Source organism: Thunnus albacares, chromosome 2 (assembly GCF_914725855.1).
Source record: "Thunnus albacares chromosome 2, fThuAlb1.1, whole genome shotgun sequence".
NCBI classification, from domain to species: Eukaryota; Metazoa; Chordata; class Actinopteri; order Scombriformes; family Scombridae; genus Thunnus; species Thunnus albacares.
In genome coordinates this window covers 25,658,834-25,684,994 of record NC_058107.1, presented here as the reverse complement: position 1 = coordinate 25,684,994, position 26,161 = coordinate 25,658,834, and the positions used below count along the sequence as shown (strand labels likewise).

The following is a 26,161-nucleotide window of genomic DNA, read 5'->3' as shown; positions in this document are numbered from 1 at the left end:
AAATCAATCTATTATTGTGCAACCAGAAAAATTCCCCCAAAGTTAGATTGTTTTTTCACTCATCATATTGTATGGCTTGCATGTTCTGTAAAATTTCACAACATGCAACATTGTTTGGAAGCCACACTTGAAACGTCATTATCTTTGTCAACTTGGATTCATTTATATCAATTAAGCATTTATTTATTTGTTTGTTTGTTTTTCTTTACAAGTATTTGAGGACTATGTTGCAGAATAATATAAATACATAAGATTTCTTTTGCCTTATTTTTTGTCGAAGGTGAGGGTCAGCCAATGCAGAGCAGGTGAGGGATGGTCAGGATTCAGTGTGAACAGGGAAAATGCTTCAGATGTTTGAACACAGGCTCTGGTTGAAGGATTGTTCTTCTAATCATTACTCCAGTGAAATCAATGTCTTATTTCTCTCTTTCCTTTACACACTGATGTTTGATCATCGTTTTGCATCATTTTGCTTTTTGCTACCATTTGACCATAATTGTTTAACCTGTGACCTGTATTATGTCCTTTGTTCATGACTCTGGGTGTGGCAGATGCTGAGCTTTCATCAGGTATCTGTCAATCAATCTCGTTAAAAGCGAGCTTATTAAACCTGTTGGAGCCTGTTGGAGCATGAGCGGAGCATACCAGACTCAAAGTGAAAGTAAAGGCTGGTAAAAGCCTATAAAAAGCGAGGACAAGATTTCCTCCCATCATTTTCTCTGCCAGGATGGATCTGAAAGTTGTGTTCGTGATTGTGTGTCTGTGTGCTTTGGCCATCACCACCACTGACGGTAAAGACCCCAGTTTCATGACATTGACTTTAACTGAATAAGTTTAGTTTTGTATTGTTATAAACAGTAGCTGAGTTCATGTTTGTGTTCATTTATTTGTGTGTTGAAGGGAAAGTATGAGATGTAGAGTGTTTGGCTCATGTAGCTGCGTTTTAGGTTTACAACCTTAAATGAGAGGGATAATATTAAACCTGTTTCAACATGTTGACTTTCAACCGATGTTTCCAATCAATTTAACTGGCAATGTGCAGCCATGACTGCTCAACCAAAAACTTTCAGTCCTGTTCAGTTTTTAGTTGTCGAGCATAAAAATTCATAGTTATCATTGTTTTATTTTTATTCTCTGTCAAACCCAACAAGTCCCATATAGTATGTGGTGCTCTTGAGAAAAAAGGTAAACTACTGAAATTGTTTTGTACAAAGCTAAGCAGCAATAATGGGAAGATCAATTCTCAAGTTTTTCTTCAATGCTGAAAAAAGTTTCTTTTGGGAGATATAAGTTTATTTGTCCTTTTTGTTATCATTCTTGAACACATTTAGGAATATAATTATTATTGATAACCATATTCTGTTATTTTATTTTATTTTTTTACAATGGATTTTAATCCCAAATTGTAGCTGGCATCCCAAAATGCTGTGTCAAGCCAAGAAGGATCATTCCTGTACGAATCCTGGAGAAGGTTCAAAGAACGGAGGTGCAGAAACGCAACGGTGCCTGTGACATTTCTGCACTGATGTAAGTGATTGAGGTCAACAATAAGCTAAATGATTGAAGTGATTTTGAAGTAGATTTCATTGTCTATACCTAGTGAGGGACAAAGACAGCCAAAAAGAGCATGCAGATACAGTGTTCACATTAGTTAATGCCTTTATTTTATGGTTTCATTATGCTCATACATATACAGTACTGTGCAGAAGTTTTAGACACTAAAAGTAAAGGTAAACCTCTAGATCCTAAAACATTAAAAAACATTCCCAAACACCATAAGATAGAGAGGGTCTAAACATACAGACCTTATTTTTTGTACAGATGTATTTGAGTTCATGTATATGGTCATATATTTTAAGTAATTGAGTGTCTTGGAGATGATTTGACGTATGTAATTTTGATGTTGGTTTGGTCATTTATTTTCCATTTTTGTGCAGAATGCTTTTTGAGTACTGTTTGCTTGATATTTGTTCACCCTTTTGTCCCCTGATGAAGACCTTTAAGGTCAAAACTGGTCATTTTTTATTGCAAGTAGCCATGATTGAATAAAGGTTTTTAACTTAATCCTGGTGTTTTTTATTCCTGCTCCACGCATGAGTGCCTGAAGTTTGTTTCTCCTTCCTAAAGGGAGGATGCTTTGAAAAATAATGCTACAAATAATTTTTTTCCCATCAATTAACTGATGGATAAGAATGTAAACAGAGCCTAAAACGTTTGCACAGTACTGTTTATAGTATATCCTTGCAATTATCTAAAACTGAAACTTTCTTTCTTTGTGGGTCCATAGACTTTACGTAGAGGGCATGGCTAAGCCCATATGTGCTTATCCCATAGTGAGGAGACATCTGACGTGGATTCAGCGGCAGAGGACACAGAACAAGCGCAGAGCAACTTACTGAGTTGTGGAGTAAAAAAGAAAGTCTTTCCCTTTGATATTTGATATTTGTTACCAGGGTTTCCACAGTTGGTGTTTTCAAGAGCTTGCAACATACAGAAGCTATCCTGTTTGTTTCTTTTTGTCAATTATGCAAAATATCCTGATTTAACTCCTTAAAAGTGAAATAAATCTCTATAAAATGTGATATTTTGTTTGTTTATTTGTTTCATTTTATTTCATTTTTTGGGTGTGCCTTCAAATGTAATCAAACTATCGAGAGAGACGTTTTGGTCACAACAATGTTGCTTTTTGAAAATAAAATACAAGTATATCTGTGTGGTCAAAATAATGTAAACAACAGGGACATTCTTTGGTGCTGGTTGTTTTCTAACTACGCCAGGAAACACAGTCAGATGATGCTGAGTTTAATTTAATGGAGATAGTCCGTGTTAATTCTTTGTCATAACACTAGACTGACCAATGAGAGCACTCAAAGACTATAGAAGGAACTTTATATATATCCAAGAAATTGAAAAATACTGTAACGTACCCTTAGAGATGCAACTCTCGAGCTTTCTATAAATGAAAGTAAAATTGACTTTCTTTGTTCGATCTTGTTCTCTGTTTATTTTGCAATAAATTCAAAGCAACAGTGAACAATGAACTCTCTCTGGATTTCTTCTCAGAAACAAGGCTGCAAGTCTGATATACTGCACCTGTATTCTTTATGTGGTAAAAAAAACAATAGGACATTGAAATAGGGGTTGAAGGAAGAACATGAATTTAAGATTTTTTGCCACCTCAAGTGCTAACATATAAATAAAATAATACTAGAATTTCACTCACCTAAAAAAATTTGAGCACAGACTTCTCAGACGGTCTGTTAGTACAATTCACCGCACAGCAAGCCATATTATTTGCCCGATATTTGCATGGAAAATTCTTCAAAAGACACAAACACCACAAACACAGCTGAGAGGTCAGGTTCAGTGACTCGAACATGGACTCGAAATAGCTGAGGTGACGCTTGGCAGACAGCTAGTGGCTAGCATAACCTGTTATGGCACCTCCTGTCACTCAAAGCAGCCATGCCCTTAATTATACATAACTTTACAGTTTAATAAGGGTGAAATGAAAGGGGAAATTAGGTATAGAGACCAAAACTGTTTTTTTGTACCAGGCTGCAAATGTGTTTATTTCTGCTGTAAAGTTGGACATTTTAACATGGGGGTCTATGGGGGTTGACTCGCTTTTGGAGCCAGCCTCAAGTGGCCATTTGAAGAACTGCAGTTTTTGGCACTTCCGTGTTGGCTTCATTTTTCAGCCCCGGGGGTTACCGCTTGTTTTGGATTATCCAGGAGATGGAGTCAGGCACTGCTAAGATGGCGACAGCCAGAGCTGCCCATTTTGAGCTTCAAAACCACTCTTCAGAAACCAATGGGTGACATCACTGTGGCACTTCCATATTTTATACAGTCTATGGTGCAGTGAATAAGCAGAAATACTATTTTATGACTTTTTGACCATTTTGGAGCCCAGAATGACCCATTTTCGTATGGCTGAGTTATTGTAGAGTACTGCTCAGCTCATTTTGAAACCAATTCATTTACAAAAGAGTTGGAGTGAGCTGTCAATAGAGCTTTTTCACAACAGACATGTTGACCTGTCACGGTAGGAAAAGCAGTAACATTAATGATGATTTTCTTCACTGAGCCATGACAGTGGAGCTGACACGCACAATACCAGGAAACTGAAACTTAATTAGCCAAATGGAATTCCTGAAAATCCATTCAGCAGATTATTGTTCTTAAAAATGAAAGCCAAATAGCATACAGATGATGTTTTCATTTGTTTCAGTCTCAAAATAAACACCAAGGAAGTCAATCTATTATTGTGCCACCAGAAAAATTCTTCTAATCATTACTCCAAACTGTTGCCAAAAAATGGTTATTAACAGAAGAAAATGAATAGTTTTTTAACAGTGAAATCAATGTCTTATTTCTCTCTTTCCTTTACACACTGATGTTTGATCATCGTTTTGCATCATTTTGCTTTTTGCTACCATTTGACCATAATTGTTTAACCTGTGACCTGCATTATGTCCTTTGTTCGTGACTCTGGGTGTGGCAGATGCTGAGCTTTCATCAGGTATCTGTCAATCAATCTGTCAATCAAGCTCTATCACTCTGGAGCTTGTTTTCTGCTTCTTTTTTGAAATGATGTTGTTTTGGCTATGTATGGTCTCGGGAGTGGGCACCTTGCCATTCTGTCTGTTGCATTGTCTATTGTTGTGGAGTTACAGGCCTATTTCGTACACTTATTTTTGAAGATTTTTTTCATGTGTATGCATAGTATGCACGTATGCATAGTTTTTTGATGTCATACTCACTTATCTAACACACGGTGGCACTTCCATATTTTTTACTGTCTATGGTGCAGTGAATAAGCAGAAATACTATTTTATGACTTTTTGACCATTTTGGAGCCCAGAATGACCCATTTTTGTATGGCTGAGTTATTGTAGAGTACTGCTCAGCTCATTTTGAAACCAATTCATTTACAGTTGAAGTCACCCAAAATGATCTATCTAACAGTAACCTGTGTGATGTTTTGAAATGAAATGAGGCAGACGAAATTACCAGTCTAGCAACATAACAGGTTACACAGTACAAAAGAGTTGGAGTGAGCTGTCAATAGAGCTTTTTCACAACAGACATGTTGACCTGTCACAGTAGGAAAAGCAGTAACATTAACGATGATTTTCTTCTATTCAAGTGTCTCACTGAGCCATGACAGTGGAGCTGACACGCACAATACCAGGAAACTGAAACTTAATTAGCTAAATGGAATTCAGCCTTCCATCATTTCGATTACACCTCTGCTTTACCTACTGTGACATGTCAACATGTCTTCTGTGAAAATCCATTCAGCAGACTATTGTTCTTAAAAATGAAAGCCAAATAGCATACAGATGATGTTTTCATTTGTTACAGTTTAAAAATAAACACCAAGGAAATCAATCTATTATTGTGCAACCAGAAAAATTCCCCCAAAGTTAGATTGTTTTTTCACTCATCATATTGTATGGCTTGCATGTTCTGTAAAATTTCACAACATGCAACATTGTTTGGAAGCCACACTTGAAACGTCATTATCTTTGTCAACTTGGATTCATTTATATCAATTAAGCATTTATTTATTTGTTTGTTTGTTTTTCTTTACAAGTATTTGAGGACTATGTTGCAGAATAATATAAATACATAAGATTTCTTTTGCCTTATTTTTTGTCGAAGGTGAGGGTCAGCCAATGCAGAGCAGGTGAGGGATGGTCAGGATTCAGTGTGAACAGGGAAAATGCTTCAGATGTTTGAACACAGGCTCTGGTTGAAGGATTGTTCTTCTAATCATTACTCCAGTGAAATCAATGTCTTATTTCTCTCTTTCCTTTACACACTGATGTTTGATCATCGTTTTGCATCATTTTGCTTTTTGCTACCATTTGACCATAATTGTTTAACCTGTGACCTGTATTATGTCCTTTGTTCATGACTCTGGGTGTGGCAGATGCTGAGCTTTCATCAGGTATCTGTCAATCAATCTCGTTAAAAGCGAGCTTATTAAACCTGTTGGAGCCTGTTGGAGCATGAGCGGAGCATACCAGACTCAAAGTGAAAGTAAAGGCTGGTAAAAGCCTATAAAAAGCGAGGACAAGATTTCCTCCCATCATTTTCTCTGCCAGGATGGATCTGAAAGTTGTGTTCGTGATTGTGTGTCTGTGTGCTTTGGCCATCACCACCACTGACGGTAAAGACCCCAGTTTCATGACATTGACTTTAACTGAATAAGTTTAGTTTTGTATTGTTATAAACAGTAGCTGAGTTCATGTTTGTGTTCATTTATTTGTGTGTTGAAGGGAAAGTATGAGATGTAGAGTGTTTGGCTCATGTAGCTGCGTTTTAGGTTTACAACCTTAAATGAGAGGGATAATATTAAACCTGTTTCAACATGTTGACTTTCAACCGATGTTTCCAATCAATTTAACTGGCAATGTGCAGCCATGACTGCTCAACCAAAAACTTTCAGTCCTGTTCAGTTTTTAGTTGTCGAGCATAAAAATTCATAGTTATCATTGTTTTATTTTTATTCTCTGTCAAACCCAACAAGTCCCATATAGTATGTGGTGCTCTTGAGAAAAAAGGTAAACTACTGAAATTGTTTTGTACAAAGCTAAGCAGCAATAATGGGAAGATCAATTCTCAAGTTTTTCTTCAATGCTGAAAAAAGTTTCTTTTGGGAGATATAAGTTTATTTGTCCTTTTTGTTATCATTCTTGAACACATTTAGGAATATAATTATTATTGATAACCATATTCTGTTATTTTATTTTATTTTTTTACAATGGATTTTAATCCCAAATTGTAGCTGGCATCCCAAAATGCTGTGTCAAGGCAAGAAGGATTCCTATGCGAATCCTGAAGAAGGTTCAAAGAACGGAGGTGCAGAAAAGCAACGGTGCCTGTGACATTTCTGCACTGATGTAAGTGATTGAGGTCAACAATAAGCTAAATGATTGAAGTGATTTTGAAGTAGATTTCATTGTCTATACCTAGTGAGGGACAAAGACAGCCAAAAAGAGCATGCAGATACAGTGTTCACATTAGTTAATGCCTTTATTTTATGGTTTCATTATGCTCATACATATACAGTACTGTGCAGAAGTTTTAGACACTAAAAGTAAAGGTAAACCTCTAGATCCTAAAACATTAAAAAACATTCCCAAACACCATAAGATAGAGAGGGTCTAAACATACAGGCCTTATTTTTTGTACAGATGTATTTAAGTTCATGTATATGGTCATATATTTTAAGTAATTGAGTGTCTTGGAGATGATTTGACGTATGTAATTTTGATGTTGGTTTGGTCATTTATTTTCCATTTTTGTGCAGAATGCTTTTTGAGTACTGTTTGCTTGATATTTGTTCACCTTTTTGTCCCCTGATGAAGACCTTTAAGGTCAAAACTGGTCATTTTTTATTGCAAGTAGCCATGATTGAATAAAGGTTTTTAACTTAATCCTGGTGTTTTTTATTCCTGCTCCACGCATGAGTGCCTGAAGTTTGTTTCTCCTTCCTAAAGGGAGGATGCTTTGAAAAATAATGCTACAAATAATTTTTTTCCCATCAATTAACTGATGGATAAGAATGTAAACAGAGCCTAAAACGTTTGCACAGTACTGTTTATAGTATATCCTTGCAATTATCTAAAACTGAAACTTTCTTTCTTTGTGGGTCCATAGACTTTACGTAGAGGGCATGGCTAAGCCCATATGTGCTTATCCCATAGTGGGGAGACATCTGACGTGGATTCAGCGGCAGAGGACACAGAACAAGCGCAGAGCAACTTACTGAGTTGTGGAGTAAAAAAGAAAGTCTTTCCCTTTGATATTTGATATTTGATATTTGTTACCAGGGTTTCCACAGTTGGTGTTTTCAAGAGCTTGCAACATACAGAAGCTATCCTGTTTGTTTCTTTTTGTCAATTATGCAAAATATCCTGATTTAACTCCTTAAAAGTGAAATAAATCTCTATAAAATGTGATATTTTGTTTGTTTATTTGTTTCATTTTATGTCATTTTTTGGGTGTGCCTTCAAATGTAATCAAACTATCGAGAGAGACGTTTTGGTCACAACAATGTTGCTTTTTGAAAATAAAATACAAGTATATCTGTGTGGTCAAAATAATGTAAACAACATGGACATTCTTTGGTGCTGGTTGTTTTCTAACTACGCCAGGAAACACAGTCAGATGATGCTGAGTTTAATTTAATGGAGATAGTCCGTGTTAATTCTTTGTCATAACACTAGACTGACCAATGAGAGCACTCAAAGACTATAGAAGGAACTTTATATATATCCAAGAAATTGAAAAATACTGTAACGTACCCTTAGAGATGCAACTCTCGAGCTTTCTATAAATGAAAGTAAAATTGACTTTCTTTGTTCGATCTTGTCCTCTGATGATCAAAACCCTGACCCCGCTCTCTCCTCTGTCATGACTGTTCTCATTGAGACAAGCTCCAACATACAGCTGTAAAAACATTTGGAAGGCTTAACTGAGCTCATCTATTTGATTTGATTTGATTGGTTTCATTCCAAAGTTAATGATATGTATGTACTCCTTTTAATGACACTGAGATGCTGTCTTGCACTTTTCGGGACTGTTAGAGTAAAAACATCTTGCCCGCTTTCTGTTGTTAGCCAATGTTCAATTTCTGTTTAAGTTCTCACCTCTGAGCCTTTTAAAGTTGTTAAGATGGGCAAAATTTGATTCTTACTCCTATTATTGGATGATTATTTCTACTTGCTTAAATAAAATATTGTAATCGGCTGCTGTGAGTTCAATTTTAAGTTTTTGCTTTTTCTAAAAATAAAATTGTTTCAATGAAATGCCTCCTTTCCTCATAAAACGTGCTCTGCAGCCCAACTTAAAGGTTTAGATGTATTTATATCTAGTATTGCAGAGCAATGGTAATCAACATTTACATTATCCAAGACTGACAGAAAGCCAGAAGATATGCTTCACTAGGCAGCAACAGACACTGCCTGCAGTATCGTGCAGCCTTCCAGGTTTCATTCATGAACAATTAGTCAGTTGCTCTTGTGTAAATCCCTACTGTAATTCCCGCTACTACCATGTTCATGTAGTAATTTTGGGACATAAGTGACATCTTTTCAAAATCCAAAAGTGGCGGTGACAGAGTCAGATGAAATATGTGTTAATAACAAGACACAGTAAACTCAAAAGTGAACAGAAATCCACCGGTGCAGTACTCCATTCAGAGTCACTGACATCAAGCTATTAATCAGGTTAAGACCTGACGCATCAGGCTGTTAGGATAGTGAGTTATTCATCCCATCAAAGGGGCAGAAAAACCACCTCCAGCAATTTACTTTAATCTGCCTTTCGAGTCACACGGCTGTTCAAATGATGATAAAACTTCCTCATAATTTATATGTTTACTCACATGAGAGCAGGTTTCTCCAATGATAATAAATCAAATAGTCCTGAACGTACAGAGATTATACACTTACCAGTGATGAAATGTAACTCAACCTGACTTGTCTCTGAATGTTGGCAACCTCTGTGCGGTGTAAAAACCGACAAAAAGTTGTGACAACTCTTAGCCCTGTACTTAAGTACAATTTTAAGGTACTTGTACTTATCTTGACACTTCTACTTCACTACATTTCAGGGGAAAATATTGTACTTTTTACTACACTACATTTATGTGACAGTTAAAGTTACTAGTTACTTTTCAGATTAAAATTTTACATAGAATAACATAATGATAAGCTTCTAAATGTGGTATTATAAATCAGCTGTTCCTAAACCTTTTGGCGTGTGGGCCCTTTATAAAAAATCTGTGTATATTTGTCTCTTTGTCATGTTTCAGATGTCTTTTGAGTTGTTTGCAGTTCCACCAAAGCGACATTTCCCCTCACATGGTCTCAAATAACTGTTTGAGGCCCAAAGAGGTAAAACTCTCCAATATTTCACAAAAATGCAAAGATTAAAGAGAAGTTCTGAAAAATTCATCCAAATGTATGTAGCAGAACTGTATTTTTTCTTCTTTCTTACCGAATCTATCTTCTCAACACCCCTCAGATTTATCTTGTGACTCATAAAGCAGTTCATACTAGCTCCACCTTGAGCAGCTACAACACTAAAGCGGCTTTCGCATTGACTCATCAGTATTAACAATGTACTTTGATGACTTTATTTGTTATATCAGTCACAGCCTGATTTTCTGCAAAATGAGTAATACTTTTAACTGATAATACTTTAAAACTTTTACATAAGTAGGATTTTAAATGCAGAATTCTTACTTGCAATTGAGTATTTTACATTATGGTATTGTTACTTTTACTTCAGTAAAAGTTCTGAGTATTTCTTCCACCACTGACTTGCACTGCTTACCACACTAGTCGATTGTTTATCTCCATCAGCAGAGAGCAGATGTCAAATCCAGACAGTCAGGCTCTATGACCTCACCTATAGTGTAAGAAAATACATCGAGCAAACAAAGATGGTGCCAGACGCGCATAGAAACATGTCACAGCTGTGCCGTGACTCCTGCCAACAGCTTGATCTATTATGAAGCTGTCAGAAAGGTTTGGCTGTGGCTCAATTTGCCTCAAAGGGCAACATGTTGGGGGGGGTTTTTGTCTGAAAATGAATGTGAATGTTATTTTTTTTCAATGTGTAGTAGAAAAACAGACAGTAAAAAAAAAGGTACCTCTAATATAAAAGAAACTGTCAGACTGCTGAGAATAAAGCTCTAGGCACAGAGGGAGAAAGTTGTGCTTGTGGTTATCTTCAGCTCAAGGCTTCACAGGTCTAATGAAACAGCTCCCTCTAGTGGAGAGACTTTTAGTAAACAAAGGTGTGGTGAGCATGGGAATGTACTTTAACAATGCAGTGATTTTATCTCTGATGTTTTATCCAAACTCCTCACCCTGTAAATTCCTCAGGTGTGCCAGAGTGACTTTGTTCATACATGGTGTCACGCGAACTGAAAGAAAAGAAAATGCTTTTCTTATTATGCACTTGGCACAGCTGCCAGTCTCCACATCCTCACCCCCCCTCAAAGTACAAGTTCCTCCTTCCAGACTTTCACTCAGGAAACTGGTTCCAAAGTTGCGCATTTTTCTTTTCCTTTCTTTGGTAAGCTTGTATTGGCTGTCAGATAACTTGTTACAGCACTTGACTCTGTAAATGCCCCATAAAATATATGTTTCCTATAACATATTTATTTGTCTTAAATGTTTTTTTTAAAGACAGATGTCTTGGCAGCGGCATCATGAAAACAGACTGTTGACTCCAGCAAACTACTTTCACATAGCCAGCTTGTCTTCCAACCAGTGGATGTGGTTTCAGCACAGCACAGTTTCACAGAGATAGCATTTCCTACTCGCCCTCTGAAGCATGATGAAGAATGATGACTACTCTTTATCTGACAGTGACTAACTTGGCATGACTACAAGACACCTCTTAAGTTTCAGTGAAGCAGAGCAAGAATGTAGAAAACCTGACACATGTTTATCTATTTATCATTTATGTGCAGCACCACAGCGGCTTTGTCCATATAAAAACATCCATTGATGTGTCAGGTAGATTACACTTAGAGGTCTGGTTTCTGCATTTTGTTATTATTCAACTTTTTATCTCGGAAGTTGAAAAGGATATAGAGTGCTCGTATGTAATATGTGGCCACGGTGCTGTACGATAGACTACATAGTTTGTGTCATCACTGTGATAGAGGTTCACACCATGTTAACTCAAGAACAAAACATGTCAAAAATGTCAAACTCATATCAAAGGCTCCTCAATAGAGCAGATGGCAAGACTGTAGAACACATGCTCCATACAAAAGTTCATACAGTTTTGGCTTTAAATAAGAAAATGTGATTTTCATTAAAATACTCCTCAATGCTCAGATATACACTTACCAACAGCAAACATCTCCCTGTACTGCAACAAATAGCAATAATTGTAATTAACAGATCACAACCTTTTGAAAGATCAGTGCATTGAAAATGTGCTTTGCACACCATTAAACTTCCTCAATTTACTCAAGTATGTATTTGTGTAACATTACACACAAAATAAAGTGGAAAGAGAGTTTACTTGACAGTTATCTTTATGGATTTTTGCAACAAACAGAAAAAAGGTTTTCATACAAAACATGATAAACTGATATTATTTAATGACTTGCTGTATCTTCAACTACACAACAACAGAAATGCTGCACATTTACACAAACTGTTAACACTCTGACACTGCATGCTTCCCAACAAGTACTTTTTACCTCTAATGCTTCTCTGCTTTTACTTTGACATTTCGACTGCTGGACTTGAATTTATGAGTATTTTTACGTTGTTATCACTAGTAAGTAAAACAGTCTGAATACAGTCTGAAATTGTGTATTTTTTAAAAAAAAAAAAAATACCTACACTTAACTATAGTTTAAGTTTAATTGTTTATTCATTATCTTTTTTAACGTTACCAGGTAGATTGACAACTCGAAGAAGTAACACTACTGTAAAGGCTTGACCCCCCCCCCTGCTGAATTATATAATAATGTGAGGACCGCCCATCTCTCCCCTTTTCCTGTGTGGACGTCCACTACTGGTTTACAGGAAATACCAGTAGAAACAGGCAGCGCACCAGGAATTACCTCGCCTTTTCAAAAAAAAACAATATACATATATCTATATACTATATTTAAAGTCTGACAGGTTTCTTCTAAAGGAGCTGATGATGTCTGACCAGGCCTGTCAGGAAGCTGCTGAGCATTCCGGGCTGCTAAAGTTTTCCTCTGCTGTGTTTTACGCCGGCAGCTCGTTTCTGATCACTATGGTGAATAAAACGGTGCTGACGAGCTTCAGGTGGGTGGCGCTTTGATGTTCTGTCATCGGCTCCTTTATATAGCCTACTGTAGATGGAGATCGCACACACACAGAGAAAAGCTGAATAACCCGGATAATATGCTGATTTCCCGTTTGTCACTATGGAGTCACTTTTTCTGGTCTGGTCGGTTAAAGAACTTGTTGCTTCTGCAGGTTTCCGTCCTACATGTGTCTGGGAATTGGCCAGGTCAGTGATCCAGACCCTCTATCTGTCTGTCTGTCTGTCTATCACACAGAGTGGTGGAAAGTAACTTAGTACATTTACTCATGTACTGTTGTTTTGATGTATTTGTACTTGAGTAGCTATTTCCATTTGATGCTACTTTATACTTCCACTCCACTACACTTCAGAGGGAAATATTACTAGTACTTAAGTGCTTTCTACTCCACTACATTTATTTGACAGCTTAATTACTTTTCAGATGAAGATTTGACACAATGAATAATATAACAAGCTTTTAAAATACAACACATTGTTCAAGATGAAACCTGTGGTTTCCAAACTTTTTGGCTTTTGACGTCTTACAAAAAGCAGTGTGTAGTCGGGGTCACATTTCAGATGTCTATGAGTTGTTAACAGCTCCACCAAATAGTGATTTTTCCTTCTAAACTTCTCACATGGTTTCGTTTCAATAAATGTTCAAATGATCCAATATTTCACCAAAGATCAAGGATTAGAGAAAAAGTCCCAAAACTGAAAACACATTTTTGTATCAGAACTTTTGTTTTTTCTTCTTTCCTCTCCCAATAATCATCTCACAACCCCTCAGATTTATCTTGTGACCCTTTGGAGGGCCCCCACCCCTAGTTTGGGAACCACTGGACTAAACTAGCTAACTGTATATAAAGTAGTTCAAACTAGCTCCACCTCCAGCAAAATCAGAAACAGATTTATTGCCTCGGTGTTGTGGTGCATAACAATCAAAGAAAAGAAAAGAGTGCCTGTACAAAGTAAGAGAAAAACACCACTACCACAAAGATGAGGTGATATAATTATATAAATACATTTTACAATTAAAATGTGAAATATCATAAATATAGAAAAAATATATTCTAAGTGAAAAGAGCTATTGAATTGTACAAGATATTGATCGGGAATATGTAAAAGTTCACAGTATAAGACAGTATAAGCAGTACATGTAATGTGCAAATGTAAAATCACTAATAATTGCGTTAATGTAACGCTTCCCATTGTTCAATGTGACAACAGTAACATGCTGCTTACACACTGATGCTTCAGTATCAATAATCTAATGATGTCATATATAATAATATATCAGTCAGAAGGATGACACAAGTACTTTTACTTTAATACTTTAAGTACATTTTGTTGCTAATGCTTATGTACTTTTACATAAGTAGGATTTTTCATGCAGGACTTTTACTTGTAACGGAGTATTTTTTACATCACTGTATTGGTACATTTACTTAAGATCTGAGTACTTCTTGCATCACTGGTGACACACAAACATTCAGCTGATATAATTTTGGTCCTTTCAGATGATCACCACCCTTGTTGTCCTTTATGCTGCCAAAAAGAGAAAAACAGTCCAGTTTCAAGATTTTGACAAAAGTATTCCCCTGAAAGTAAGATTTCCAATTTTTCCTGACCATTCAGTATATAATTAGATTCTATTTTCAAAAAGATCAAATCTGATTTTGATCCTCTGTGTTCTTGCCAGATTTTCCCTCTTCCACTGCTGTATGTTGGGAACCACATAACAGGACTGGCGAGCACCAAAAAGCTCAGGTTTCACCAGTTTGACTGTCATCTCATTTAGCAGATTTTGATCAAGTTTCACAGAGCTCGTTCATGAGGTCTCCCAAAAACATGTTGTGTCTTTTACAGCTTACCCATGTTTACAGTATTACGGAAATTCACAATATTGATGACAATGATCCTGGAAGTATATATATTAAGGTATGTTTTACCCCCTTTTATTTTACTGTTAGAGATTTGTAGAACTGTAATGATCAGTAGATTAGTAGAAAATTAATCGGCAACTATTTTGATAATCAAATAATCATTATAGTCATTTTTTTAAGCAAAAATGTCAAATATTTTCTGGTTGCAGCTTCTCAAATTTGAGGATTTGAAGCTTTTCGGTGTCATACATGATAGTAAACTGAAAATCTTTGGGTTCTAGTCTGTTAGTCGGACAAAACAAGACATTTGAAGACATCATCTTTGAATCATAACAGACATTTTTTACTATTTTCTTACATTATATAGACAAAATAATTAGTCAAGAATATAATTGACAGATTTATCAATAATGAAAACCGTTAGTTGCAGCCCTAGAGCTTTGAAGCACTGAAGCATATGATTGATCTTATAGGAATGATGACAGATTTGGTATGAAAGTATTGTACATTACATAACATTTGACACTAGATGGAGAGATTTTTAACAAGTTTGTCAAGATAGGAGCTTTCAGCGCACAGAGAGAAGAGGATGTGGTTCAACAAAGAGAAAGAGTGTCAAGTGATGTCCTAATTTGATTCCTCTTCCTGTCCAATTTTTGCACTAAATGCATTTTTTGTTTCTTTTTCAGAAAAACATTTCCAAAACGACTTATATACAGTGTTGTGGCCATAGTCTTTGGTGCCATGGTTGCAGCAAGGTACTTTCTGAACGGATTCATTTTGAATTGGAAACACATTGTTTAAGAAATAATCAAAGTGCCAGGAACCCTGTCATTTTCCCTGTCATTTTCTCTCCTTTAGCTCTGACCTGGCCTTCGATGTGGAGGGTTATACTTTCATCCTGCTTAATGACGCCTTCACTGCTGCCAGCAGTGTGTACACCAAGAAGAAACTTGGCACTGAGGTAACATTCCCTGCACATTTTGTACAAATAGAGACAATTCGTTCTGTATTTTTTACTGGTCGTTTCAGAACAGCTAAACATCTCTGCGGGTGTATTTTGTTTGATATTATGAGGTTATAGTGGATTTTATTACTGCACAGTAAAGCTTGTTTTCTCAGTCATAAATTCTTAAGAAGTGCAAGATTTTGACTGAAATTGATTTTGATAGCTCACTTTTCTTTTTTTATGTCAAGTTTAGGAACTTTGTGGAGAAACAATGTTGTTAAACTATACTAACAGCTCATACCTGTATGTCTTTAACAGATTTATACTCACACTATATCTAATATTTTACCTCTTTTTTGTAAAGGGCCTTGGGAAATATGGTGTTTTATTTTACAACTCACTAATCATTGTCATACCAACTCTCTTGGCAAGTGCATTTACTGGAGACTTACACAAGGTAATTGAGACTGTATCCAGTCCATTTCGGCTTTATATGCCCCAAACCTGTAAGCTTTTACTATATGAGCACCTGTATGTTTTGATCCACAGGCAGTTACATTTGAAGACTGGGTTGAAGCTACATTTATTTGTTGTTTCCTCATGTCCTGCATCATGGGGTTTGTCACTTTAATTCACTGAAAACATTTCAATTATTGTTGTTCCTTTTTGGAAACTCCAAAAGTCATACTTCCATACTTCCATAACTGCCTCAGCCTACCTGGTTTTAAAAGCCTCTGTTCTGTTATTTCAGGTTTGTGCTGATGTATTCCATAGTCCTGTGCAGCCATTATAATTCAGCGCTTACCACTACAGTAGTTGGGGCAATAAAGGTAAGAAAACACTGATAAGAATACTATTTTTGGACTAGAAAGTACACAGAGTGTACACCATTTCCCAAGTTGTACAATCTCCAAAGTAGATATTTTAATGTTTAACGTTCCAATCTGGATTCTGCATCATGTAGCAAGTATTGATAGACAATCATTGGATAAAATAAAGTAAGTGCAGTAATTCACAATAAAAGAGCAAAATGTTCAAAATGCATATATTGCCATGGCTTAACTTTTCTTATAAGTTTTTGAGATGATAACAACCTCCTTTGTTGCAGTAATTATGGGTTTTTTTAATCCTTCACATTTATGCTAACAAGATCATCTCTAAATTACATGAAAAATAAAATGTCCTCAGAATGTTGCAGTAGCCTTTATTGGCATCTTTGTGGGTGGAGACTACCTGTTCTCTTGGACAAACTTCCTGGGCCTCAGCATTTGGTAAGAATCTATTCAAAAGTATTTTATTGTATTTTTTACAATTCTAAACAGTTTACAACGAACATATTTTGTTAGAAGCTTATAGTAAAAGTAATAGTATCTAAAAAAAGATCAATTTAGGCTTCTTTCACTTGAAGGGGTTCTTGCTAGATCAAGCTTCACATCAGCATTGTATGAGCCCAAAATTAAATGTATGTGAGAATTAATAAGAATACTTTATCAGTGCACAGCTAAATTGCATGAAAACTCAGTATCCACACAAGTGAACCTAAATTTGACACATTGTCAGAAGAGTTTAATGCGACTAAATGATCAGTCACTACCTCAATACATTTCTTGTATCTCCAATCCAAAGCAAAAGAAGGATGTGCAAGCTCAAAGATTTCCAGATATATGATTGGTCAATGTGTTATTAATATCTAAAATGTTAAATCAGGCATCTTTGATCTAATTTGAAGTTATTCTGTTGATGTACTCATTAGTCAGTCTAGGTAACAGGCACAGAGTAACAATTATGTTCCATGGCCTAACAATTCATTGCTTTTATCTTTTGCTTTGCTTTGCAGTCTGTCAGGTGGACTTGTGTACTCATATCTGACCTTTAACAACAAAACATCTAGAAGAAATGAAGAGACACAAGAGGTGAAGATTAACATTGCAGAGGATTCTCCAGAGAAGTACTCTGCAAACTAGATGGACAATATTATATTATTCACCACTTGGTGGTGCTGTCCTGCTTCATATTGGAGAAAACTATTGTTTTTTTTAAATCTTTTATATTTATTTAATATCAATCAGTTGATTTCCGTGCACAGATTATCACTGCTAAGTAATGAACTCCACTACTAAATGAATAAACTGAAAAAAAAGAACACATGAATTTGGGATCTGGTTCAGTGAATGTTTATTGAAGTTCAGCAATGGTATAACAGTGTGGGCAGCCTGTCAGAGAAATCTTACCTTTAAAATGTGTAACAAAATGTCTACCAAGCAAGCAGGATCACTCTACACATGTCACAAAACATGAAAAAACTGTTGGAGGATGTTAGCAGAGGGGACAACTGAAACTAAAATTCAACTTCAAAGCTCTTGGTAAATCGTGCACACTCAATAATCTAACAAACACAATCGGTATATATTAAATGCCATAAAATTTCTCAAACCACAAAATAGTCTAAGGGTTAGAAATGCTTCAAAATATACTATAATCGGGTACAATAAATCATTTGGCGTTTTGATTATCAACAATTTACTTGCCTTCCAGTTTCACCTTAACTCCACAATTTAGGGCAATTTTGTAAAAATCAAACAAATTCAAACATCACAGCTAAGAGTGACAGAGTGAGAGACAGGTTGTAGGTGCAGGTTTCCACAAAACAACCAGATGTAGGGCAGTTATGAGAGGCTTCATACAGTGTTGAATGATGTAGTGTTGCTTAAAAAAAAAAAAAAAAAGAAAGAAAAACACCCAGCACTACACATCAGTTTATGAAAAAAACAAGTGCCATTTTCCTGGACACATGACAAATCTAATCTTCAGTGCATTGCAAGCTTAATCCAAGACTTAATAAAGGGTGCAAGTACTTAAAACATATCTTAACTAATTTTCTTTCAATATGGACCGAAATGTCTAATATTGACAATTCATGTTAGCTCAAAAGGTTGAATTATTGTGGCTGAGAACTTTTTTTTTTTTTTTTGCTGATATCAGAATATTTCCCTTTAGACATCGTCATGATGTCAGCACCCTAAAACAGAAAAAAAAAAAAAATGGTGAAATAAATATCTCATAATTTAAACTTTGAAATGAGATGACATACATGCACCACACACTACCATGATGCTATGCCTGTATCATAACTGGTCTACCACCTTTTAATATAAAAGATGGCGGACATCATGCTTCCTAAAAAATATCTCCCGTCTGGTTGGAATACAACTTCTGGCCTGCAGATTTTATGTTTCTTGTTGTATCTATGAGGAAAACTGCTGTAAAAAAAATGGGAATATGGCATGTCCTAAGAAGTACTCTGGTTCTCCAAATATTGTAGAATATTAATGAACTCAAACCAGAAGACACTGAGATGCGACTTTCCCGTGCATCTCTGGTAATGTTGTACGGATACTATTGTGTGTATTTGTACTGAAACAAGTGATGAAACTGTCAAAAGTTTGGATTGTTTGGAAAAGCTTGTGCCTCGCCAGACCTCTGGATTAGGCTTGCAATGATCACCTCTCATTCGCATATAAAAATGACCATGTCTCCTGTCAGACTGATCCAGCTCCCCCGATAATTTTTTTCTTGTCTCCTTCCGTCCACCTATTCTCATCTCTTCTTGGAAAGAGTTGCGTAGGTGAGGCTAAAACTATCTGAAATCTTTCTCAGTCCATTTCCGCCACCGCTGCTGTCATCGGTGGCGGAAAAGTTGTGCTTTACGACGCTAGAGATGAAACCTAGGAGCCATTTGACAGTCGGAATGAAACTTACATTTCCTAAGTTTAACCACACCCTGTATCATTCTGTCCATCTGAGCTTAATCCATATATACATCAGTCATACACACTCTCTTACACTCACAATATACTTAAAAAAAACTCGTTACCATCAAAGTGCAAACAAAACAAATTAAAAACATAACAGGTACTCTTCCTTTGCCTTCAGAAGGCAGAAGAAAGAAAAGACATTCTTCATATAGTCAAATCTACAATAATAGCAGCCTAAAAGGATAAAATGGAAGCTGAATAAGGTGCTTTAGCTTGTGCCTTCCTGGTGCTGTAAAGGGGAATAGATGTCGCTGTACATTAACACTGATCTTGGGCCAATTCAGCTCTTTCTCAAAGTCTGGTTTCACAACTTGATAGAATACACTAAACTAGTCATTGATCTGCGTTTATGAACCATTACTAACTGCAGCACATATTGCAGGAAGGCGGATTGGGAATGGAGATATGAGGGGTGGGGGTTTGGGGAGAGGGTGGGGGGAGAGGGGGGAGTTCAGGCAGACAGGTTGTTGGCCAGCTCGATGAGCGCCAGAGCACCGTGGAGGCGCTCTCGTTGCTCCTGGAGGCGGCGCTTGGCGGCTCCCCCCTGGTTGCCCTTCTCCTCGTCTTGGGTCTCCTCCTCTTCCCCGTTCTCCTCATCGGACTGAAGGAACTCCATGGGATCCTGTTGCTCCTGGTCCTCAGCTCTCGCCTTGCCCTGCTGCTTCACCTTGGTGGTTGTAGGAGCACGCTGCTCGCGAGTTCGCCAGTACCTGCACGGACAGAGAGAAAAGCGCATATTAACCTACAATGTAAGCTGAAATTGTGCTATATTTCAAAGTTATTCTATGCATTCTTTCTGTAACTACAGCTCTCTATAAAAAACAGGTTGTGAACCCATCTCAGCTCAGTCCACCTGTCGAGAGAATTTATAAATGCAGCCGCTTACTTCGCCAGCCACTCTGCCACAGCCTTGTTGTCCACCGACTGGGCCTTCCCCTGGCCCTCCTTTGGTTCCTCCCTCTTCAGGCGGGAGAAAGGATGCTTGGGGCAGTGACGGTTGGCATGCGTGAACCGATTGCCACACCCTGAGGAAAAAAGCAGCAAACCAGCAACACATTAATCAGCAACAGGTGTGAATAAATGCAGTAAGTCATGAGGGGTCATGTTTCTGTGTAAGGCATGACCTATTATGGTTAACCACAGTTACGAAAAGACATGAGGCACAAATTCAGTTTTGTTTTTAAATCAGTAATAATTGTGAATCAATCATTTTGTTGTCACTGTTATTCACTCAAAAATTCTAGTGGTGATTTCCAGCTAGGACATTATTCTTTATTATTCACAGTAAATATACTAGGAATAGTGAAATTGTCACAATTGTGTATTTCAGGTACTTTCCAAAAGGCTTCAAGTATAGTTCAACCAATTAAAAGCTCCAGTCAGTCAAACTAACTGAGCCACATTTCAGGCCACTGGAAAGTACCTAAAAGTGCGAGGTAGCAAAACTGTGTTGCTTAGTAGAATAATAATACTTCATTCAGTTGGATAGGACAGCCTCTTTTAAAAACAACGTGATAGACCACCTCGTGTGGCTTCAGTCTTATCTTTGCTAAATGCTGATTGAGCAGTAAAACGCACCTTTCTCTGAGCAGACGAAGGGTTTTTCCCCAGTATGCAGCCGCTGGTGCGTCTTCAGCTGACCGCTCTGGACAAACGCCTTCCCGCAGTTTGGATAGTCGCACAGATAGGGTCTCTCTCCTGGAGGGGGGATATTTTTCAGATAATTGTTTTACTGATCAATAGTTATCACACAGAACTGCTTAAAATGATACACACATGCACTATTTTCAAATGCAAATGCTGCATTCAGAGCAGGGAGGTCAGTTTTTTTTTTTCTGCTTTCACAGACCAAGCAGAGCTGTGACCTCTCCTGTTCAGCATCTGGTCATACAGATGTTTACATGACCCTCCCTGCTTCTACAGGTGTAGGAAAGGGCATTACACCACCACAACAGCACCACCTTTTTTTAAAAATGTACTTTTTCATAATATATCAATACATTATAACCTTGTTAATATACAACGGACATGCCTCGCTGTCTGAACTCACCTGTGTGTGTTCTCTTATGAGCCTGGAGAGACTTCTCTCTGGGGAAAACCCGGTTGCAAATGTTGCAACGGATACGGCTGGATGAAGTCTCCCCTTCACTTATCAGCTCCCGGACAGTGTCGGCTCGTGGACGGCCTCTACGGATACCATCCTGACAGCAAGAATACACAGTTTTCAGTTTTCAAATCAGATAAACTGGCACCTAAATTACATGTTTTCCTATCAGCAGAACAGCAGATCTAACAGAGTATAATTTGTAGTTTGAGTACAAAATGTCTCCAAACGACATAATAAATGTAAAACATACAGGCACATGATGTTAAAACTACTTTTATTACATATATGCATCTGTATTTGTTATTATAAAGAAGTATTCAGTGCAAATTAGTTACCAGTGGTTTGTACTCGATACATTGAAACATAATGTCGATCATTATGTCCTTCGCTGAACTCACGTGGGTTACATTGTAGCACGTTTGTTCATTATAATTCATTCATTCACATCCGGTAACATTTTTGGCGCGCGACTAGACGTCATGTATGAGCAGCTGCTCCCGAATCAGGAAGTAACTGGGGTTTAAAATCCACCATGTCACACCCTAATGCGCGGGCGTTTTTTTAAATGACTCCCAATCCCGGCCATATTAAGGCTGAGTCCATTCATAAATTCACAATTTTACATATTATATCTCAATGTTTTAACAGTTATTTACCTCTAGACTGTATTGATCTTCTCCAACTACACCGTTTGGGATAGTTTGTCTTTAAAAAATATCAATATTATCATGCATGCACTGTTATCTAGTGTTATAACTGGTAATTACACATATTGTAAGTGTTGTTATAAGTTATAAATGTTGGTATAAATGTAATCTGGTATTGTCAACAGCCTCAAACTACACTAGAAGAATATTTTTTGACCAAAACTACTCAATATGTGCAGCAACATCATTTACATGTCACAGTTTATAATGAATGGGGTTCAGTTTCTACCTTCATCTGGTCAGGCGAAGGAGCAGTGTCCGCTTCTCTGGCCGTCTGGGTCCCGGTAGGGGACGAAGCCCCGCTCAGTGAGCCCGGGCTCAGAGTCACATTGTGGGCGTTCTCCCCCCATTTCCAAGGGTAGACCATGAAGTCGCTGAAACCGGGGCTTGTCGGCGTCAGAGCCTCCGCTTTCGCAGGTTTGATCGGGGTGGTCTTGATGACGGACACTAAAACTCTTTTGGGCGAGTCGTTGCAAAAAATAACGTGCGGGTGCTTGTTCTCAGCCATGGTATAGATGTCAGAATCCCGGTGTTAGTCGGAAAAACAAGTTAAAAAAAAAAAAAAAAAAAAAACTGGTCAAAGTTTTACTTCTGTTTGATTGTTTTAAGTGCGCCCTATCAATCTGGAGTGAATATGTCCTTCATTTCCAAAGAGGCAAAGAAAAGAAATCCTTCGCTACAAAGTATCCGCAGAAGATACAGTCAGAGATGAAGATGACTGGTAGTTTCCTCCTTGACGCGGCCACTCTGAACTGACCTGTGTGCGCCCACAGAAGCGTTGTCCCGCGTTACAAAATCGCGCTCGTCGACCGGCCAATCGGCTGCAGGGATGTAATCCCACGTGTCAAAATTAACCAATGACAGCACTCACATAGAACCAGCTAGCAAGCCCAGCCTCGAACATCCAGCGCGGCGTTTGCGATTGGTCGAAACGCTTCTGTCCAATTAGATTTAAACACTCGACGCCCGCTCTTGCACGCGGACACCAAGATTGGCCAATAAAGAAGCGCAAAGTGCATGTTCGCCCACGTCTAAGCCAATGGAAGTGAAGGGCGGTTAATTTTACATTGCGGACGAGCAGATGTTGCTTCCCGCGCTGAAGAGTCTGTTTATGTTATTACATTTTTGGTCAATTTAAAGGGAAAGGAAACGGTGGCTCTGAGGCGCCAAAGTTACGTAATCATTTAGGGCGGAAATACTTGAACAAAGGGTGCACTGTGCGGGAGAAAAAGAAATAGAAACTTAAGGTTATTTGAATTATTTTTGGTGATGTATCAGTGTAATTTTGGAAAACACACAGTTTAACTTTTATCTTGACTCCCCAAAGAGAAAATCCATCCAAAGCAACCCATATGGTGCTTTTCAAAAGGTTTTACAGAATAATAAAGTGCACACTTACATACTGGAAACATGAAGACATGTCTTAATGATGTCATCAACTGACATTTTTTGGTCTACTGACATTGACAGTGACTAAGTTTATGGATTCATAACATTTTTGTTTTAGATGTTAAATCAAAATCAGTTTTATTTAAATAGAGGGGTTACAGTTCATATAAATAACTTAAAGTGTTCAGTCATGGTGTCCTATGAGTTTTTCCAGTTATTCACTCTGTAGTGCAACGGAAGACTTTGTGTTTATCTTTGCGTGCCTTTCCTGTCTGTCACACTCATTCACCCAGTTACTTAAAAAAAGGCAATCCATACACTGCACTGTATGCCTTCAAAACATAATTGCCCTAGTGTGTCAAAAAAGAATTGATTTACTCTTGAATGCACATCATACAGATTATAACTAAACTATACAAACTATAGTCCAGAATTTATTTGTACTTGTGCTATTCTTCATGACAAATGAATCTATTCTGCTTTCCATATTTGAATGTCATGCTCCTACATTATCTTGTAGCAAACATAGACTATTTTATTGTAAACAATACAAAAACTACTTTTGTATCTCAGACTGGAAATAAGTCTCAGTTAAATCTGGATTTTCTTTTTATAGCAATGATCATTTCATATGTGTCTACACTATAAGACTGAATGCTTTAGTCTGTACATTACACTCATAAACTACACTATTAGTAATATTTTCAGAATTGGATTTATATTGACACAGTGATATACAGTTTAATAGAGGCCTGAGGCCCCCAAACCTACCCTGTAAATGGGTTGACACCATACACTTGTACTTTCTACTCTGACCACTAGATGAAGCCAAGTTTCATTGTGTCAAAGATATCCTGACTCATCCTACTAGTGAGAGTGACACAGCTTATCCGTGTAACAGTGTAACAGTGTAACAGTGTTTGAGGTATGATGATCAAATTGTATCGCCACAGTACATGGATCTGAATATTAAACTAAATGTGCATACAAATATACGTTTGATCAGTTTTAATGGTCATTCATCTAGTGATCCCTGAAGGGAAATTAGGTTCTGTCTGAGGCAAAGAATAACATTTAGATGGAAATGCAGTCTATGAATAATTTTGGAGTTTGCATTTTACTTATTTACACAGTTTAGGGCAAACTGTACATACACATATGCATACTGAAATTTCATTCAGATTGTGCCATAAAAAGGAAAAATGAAGGCTACACAGTAATCCTTGTATTCCTGAACACAGCTGAGTTCAATAGCTAATGAAATGTCCACTTAAAGTAGACACACTTTAATACTTATATAATTAACCTACAAATTAAGTACAACTGAAATTGACCTTCATAAAGCTACTCAATGGGTCTAAGCCTTAGTTATTGCACACTAATAATACTAATAATACAGCAACATAGAAAGAAAATAACTATTTTCATGTCATGTTAGTCTACAAGAGGAAATAATTCATTTTAACTGGCTGCAACTCAGTTGTTTGGCCTGAGTAGCTACAGCTGAGGTTTTGTCAGGTTTAAGCTTTGCAGGAGACCTATTGTGCTTTTTCTGGTTTTCTGTTATTTACTGTTATGATGTCAAATATCTATGTTACACATGGTTAAAGCTCTAAAACCTGAGGTTAATGTATGTAGAAATGCTGCCTGCAAGTTAAAAGCAAGGGCTTTAGCCTGTTCTGAACTTTTCATTTGAAGTTGACGTCAGTTGTAGTTGTCACACATGCCCATATACAGCAGTTTGTTGGTTGCTAAGGTTGTTGCTAAGGTTTTTCCATGTGTTGCTTGCGTTGTCCACTCTCATATTTCAGATTGGATTCCGGCTTGAATATGTAAGGATGTATTTGAGAAGTTGACATTTTGAGTAAAGAATGCAACTTCCTGAAGCTGACCAATCAGAACAGAGTGGGCTCATCGGGAGGGGCCTTAAAGAGACAGGAACTAAAACAGCCTGTTTCAGTGTTGCTAACTTAGTGACTTTGTTGCTAGAGTTAGCATCTTTTCAGACCCCTTTAGTGACTTTTTGATGGTATTTCTCAGTGAATGATGTGTGGCTTTCTTGACTGACTGTTCAGTGGGTTGGACAGAGCAACAGCATGTTCAGCCAGACAGAGTCATGAATGAGCTGTGAATGTGTGTACTTAATGACCAATCATTGATCCTCATTGTTTTTATTCTAAATGATTTAACTTTACTATCTAAGTTTGATTTTGTTTTGTCAAAATAGACAGAGTTAACAATAGTGAATTTACTCCGGTGCATGATCATCTCTCTATTCATGATATTTCAGTTAGAGTGGATACAACAGGCTGTATAAATATTATTGTTAGAGGTAGATTTCGATGCACATTGATGAGCTGCTTGAAAAGAAAAATATCTAATGAAATAGCTAGTTACAGTCAGTTTAGTTGAATTTCACTTAATTTTCTATAATTTTTTTAGAAAATCTTGTATGTATGTAATTATGTCAGGACGTCATA

At 37.1% G+C, this 26,161-nt stretch overlaps 3 protein-coding genes across 3 annotated transcripts; 2 read left to right on the top strand and 1 right to left on the bottom strand.

Annotated features, from left to right (window-relative positions):
* The first annotated feature begins 418 nt into the window (after window positions 1-418).
* On the top strand, window positions 419-2,726 carry LOC122998162 (C-C motif chemokine 28-like). Its single transcript, XM_044374895.1, has 3 exons — window positions 419-791; window positions 1,410-1,527; window positions 2,288-2,726. Exons 1-3 carry the CDS (start codon window positions 728-730, stop codon window positions 2,397-2,399), a joined length of 294 nt encoding a protein of 97 aa, XP_044230830.1. The 5' UTR covers window positions 419-727; the 3' UTR covers window positions 2,400-2,726.
* Window positions 2,727-12,549: 9,823 nt separating this feature from the next.
* Window positions 12,550-18,708, top strand: slc35d2 (solute carrier family 35 member D2). The gene is made up of 12 exons (XM_044374868.1): window positions 12,550-12,827; window positions 13,002-13,035; window positions 14,349-14,435; window positions 14,531-14,598; window positions 14,698-14,769; window positions 15,404-15,472; window positions 15,576-15,678; window positions 16,028-16,120; window positions 16,213-16,280; window positions 16,415-16,493; window positions 16,852-16,934; window positions 17,501-18,708. The coding sequence occupies exons 1-12, from the start codon at window positions 12,697-12,699 to the stop codon at window positions 17,625-17,627; spliced, it is 1,014 nt and encodes a 337-aa protein (XP_044230803.1). The 5' UTR covers window positions 12,550-12,696; the 3' UTR covers window positions 17,628-18,708.
* znf367 (zinc finger protein 367) lies at window positions 17,822-23,516 on the bottom strand. The gene is made up of 5 exons (XM_044374882.1): window positions 22,522-23,516; window positions 21,529-21,679; window positions 21,057-21,176; window positions 20,365-20,503; window positions 17,822-20,188 (listed from the first exon to the last, which is right to left on the bottom strand). The coding sequence occupies exons 1-5, from the start codon at window positions 22,798-22,800 to the stop codon at window positions 19,930-19,932; spliced, it is 948 nt and encodes a 315-aa protein (XP_044230817.1). The 5' UTR covers window positions 22,801-23,516; the 3' UTR covers window positions 17,822-19,929.
* Between the last annotated feature and the right edge of the window lie 2,645 nt (window positions 23,517-26,161).

Bases quoted from the DNA above. Each gene is read 5' to 3' on its own strand.
- LOC122998162 (XM_044374895.1), top strand. From the start codon at position 728: ATGGATCTGAAAGTTGTGTTCGTGATTGTGTGTCTGTGTGCTTTGGCC. The intron at 792-1,409 runs GTAAAGACCCCA...CCCAAATTGTAG, and splicing joins GGCCATCACCACCACTGACG to CTGGCATCCCAAAATGCTGT. The intron at 1,528-2,287 runs GTAAGTGATTGA...GTGGGTCCATAG, and splicing joins TGTGACATTTCTGCACTGAT to ACTTTACGTAGAGGGCATGG.
- znf367 (XM_044374882.1), bottom strand. From the start codon at position 22,800: ATGGCTGAGAACAAGCACCCGCACGTTATTTTTTGCAACGACTCGCCC. The intron at 20,504-21,056 runs GTGCGTTTTACT...TTTTTTCCTCAG, and splicing joins CTTCGTCTGCTCAGAGAAAG to GGTGTGGCAATCGGTTCACG. The intron at 20,189-20,364 runs GTAAGCGGCTGC...CTGTCCGTGCAG, and splicing joins GTGGCAGAGTGGCTGGCGAA to GTACTGGCGAACTCGCGAGC.
- slc35d2 (XM_044374868.1), top strand. From the start codon at position 12,697: ATGATGTCTGACCAGGCCTGTCAGGAAGCTGCTGAGCATTCCGGGCTG. The intron at 14,770-15,403 runs GTATGTTTTACC...TTTCTTTTTCAG, and splicing joins CTGGAAGTATATATATTAAG to AAAAACATTTCCAAAACGAC. The intron at 16,494-16,851 runs GTAAGAAAACAC...AAATGTCCTCAG, and splicing joins CAGTAGTTGGGGCAATAAAG to AATGTTGCAGTAGCCTTTAT.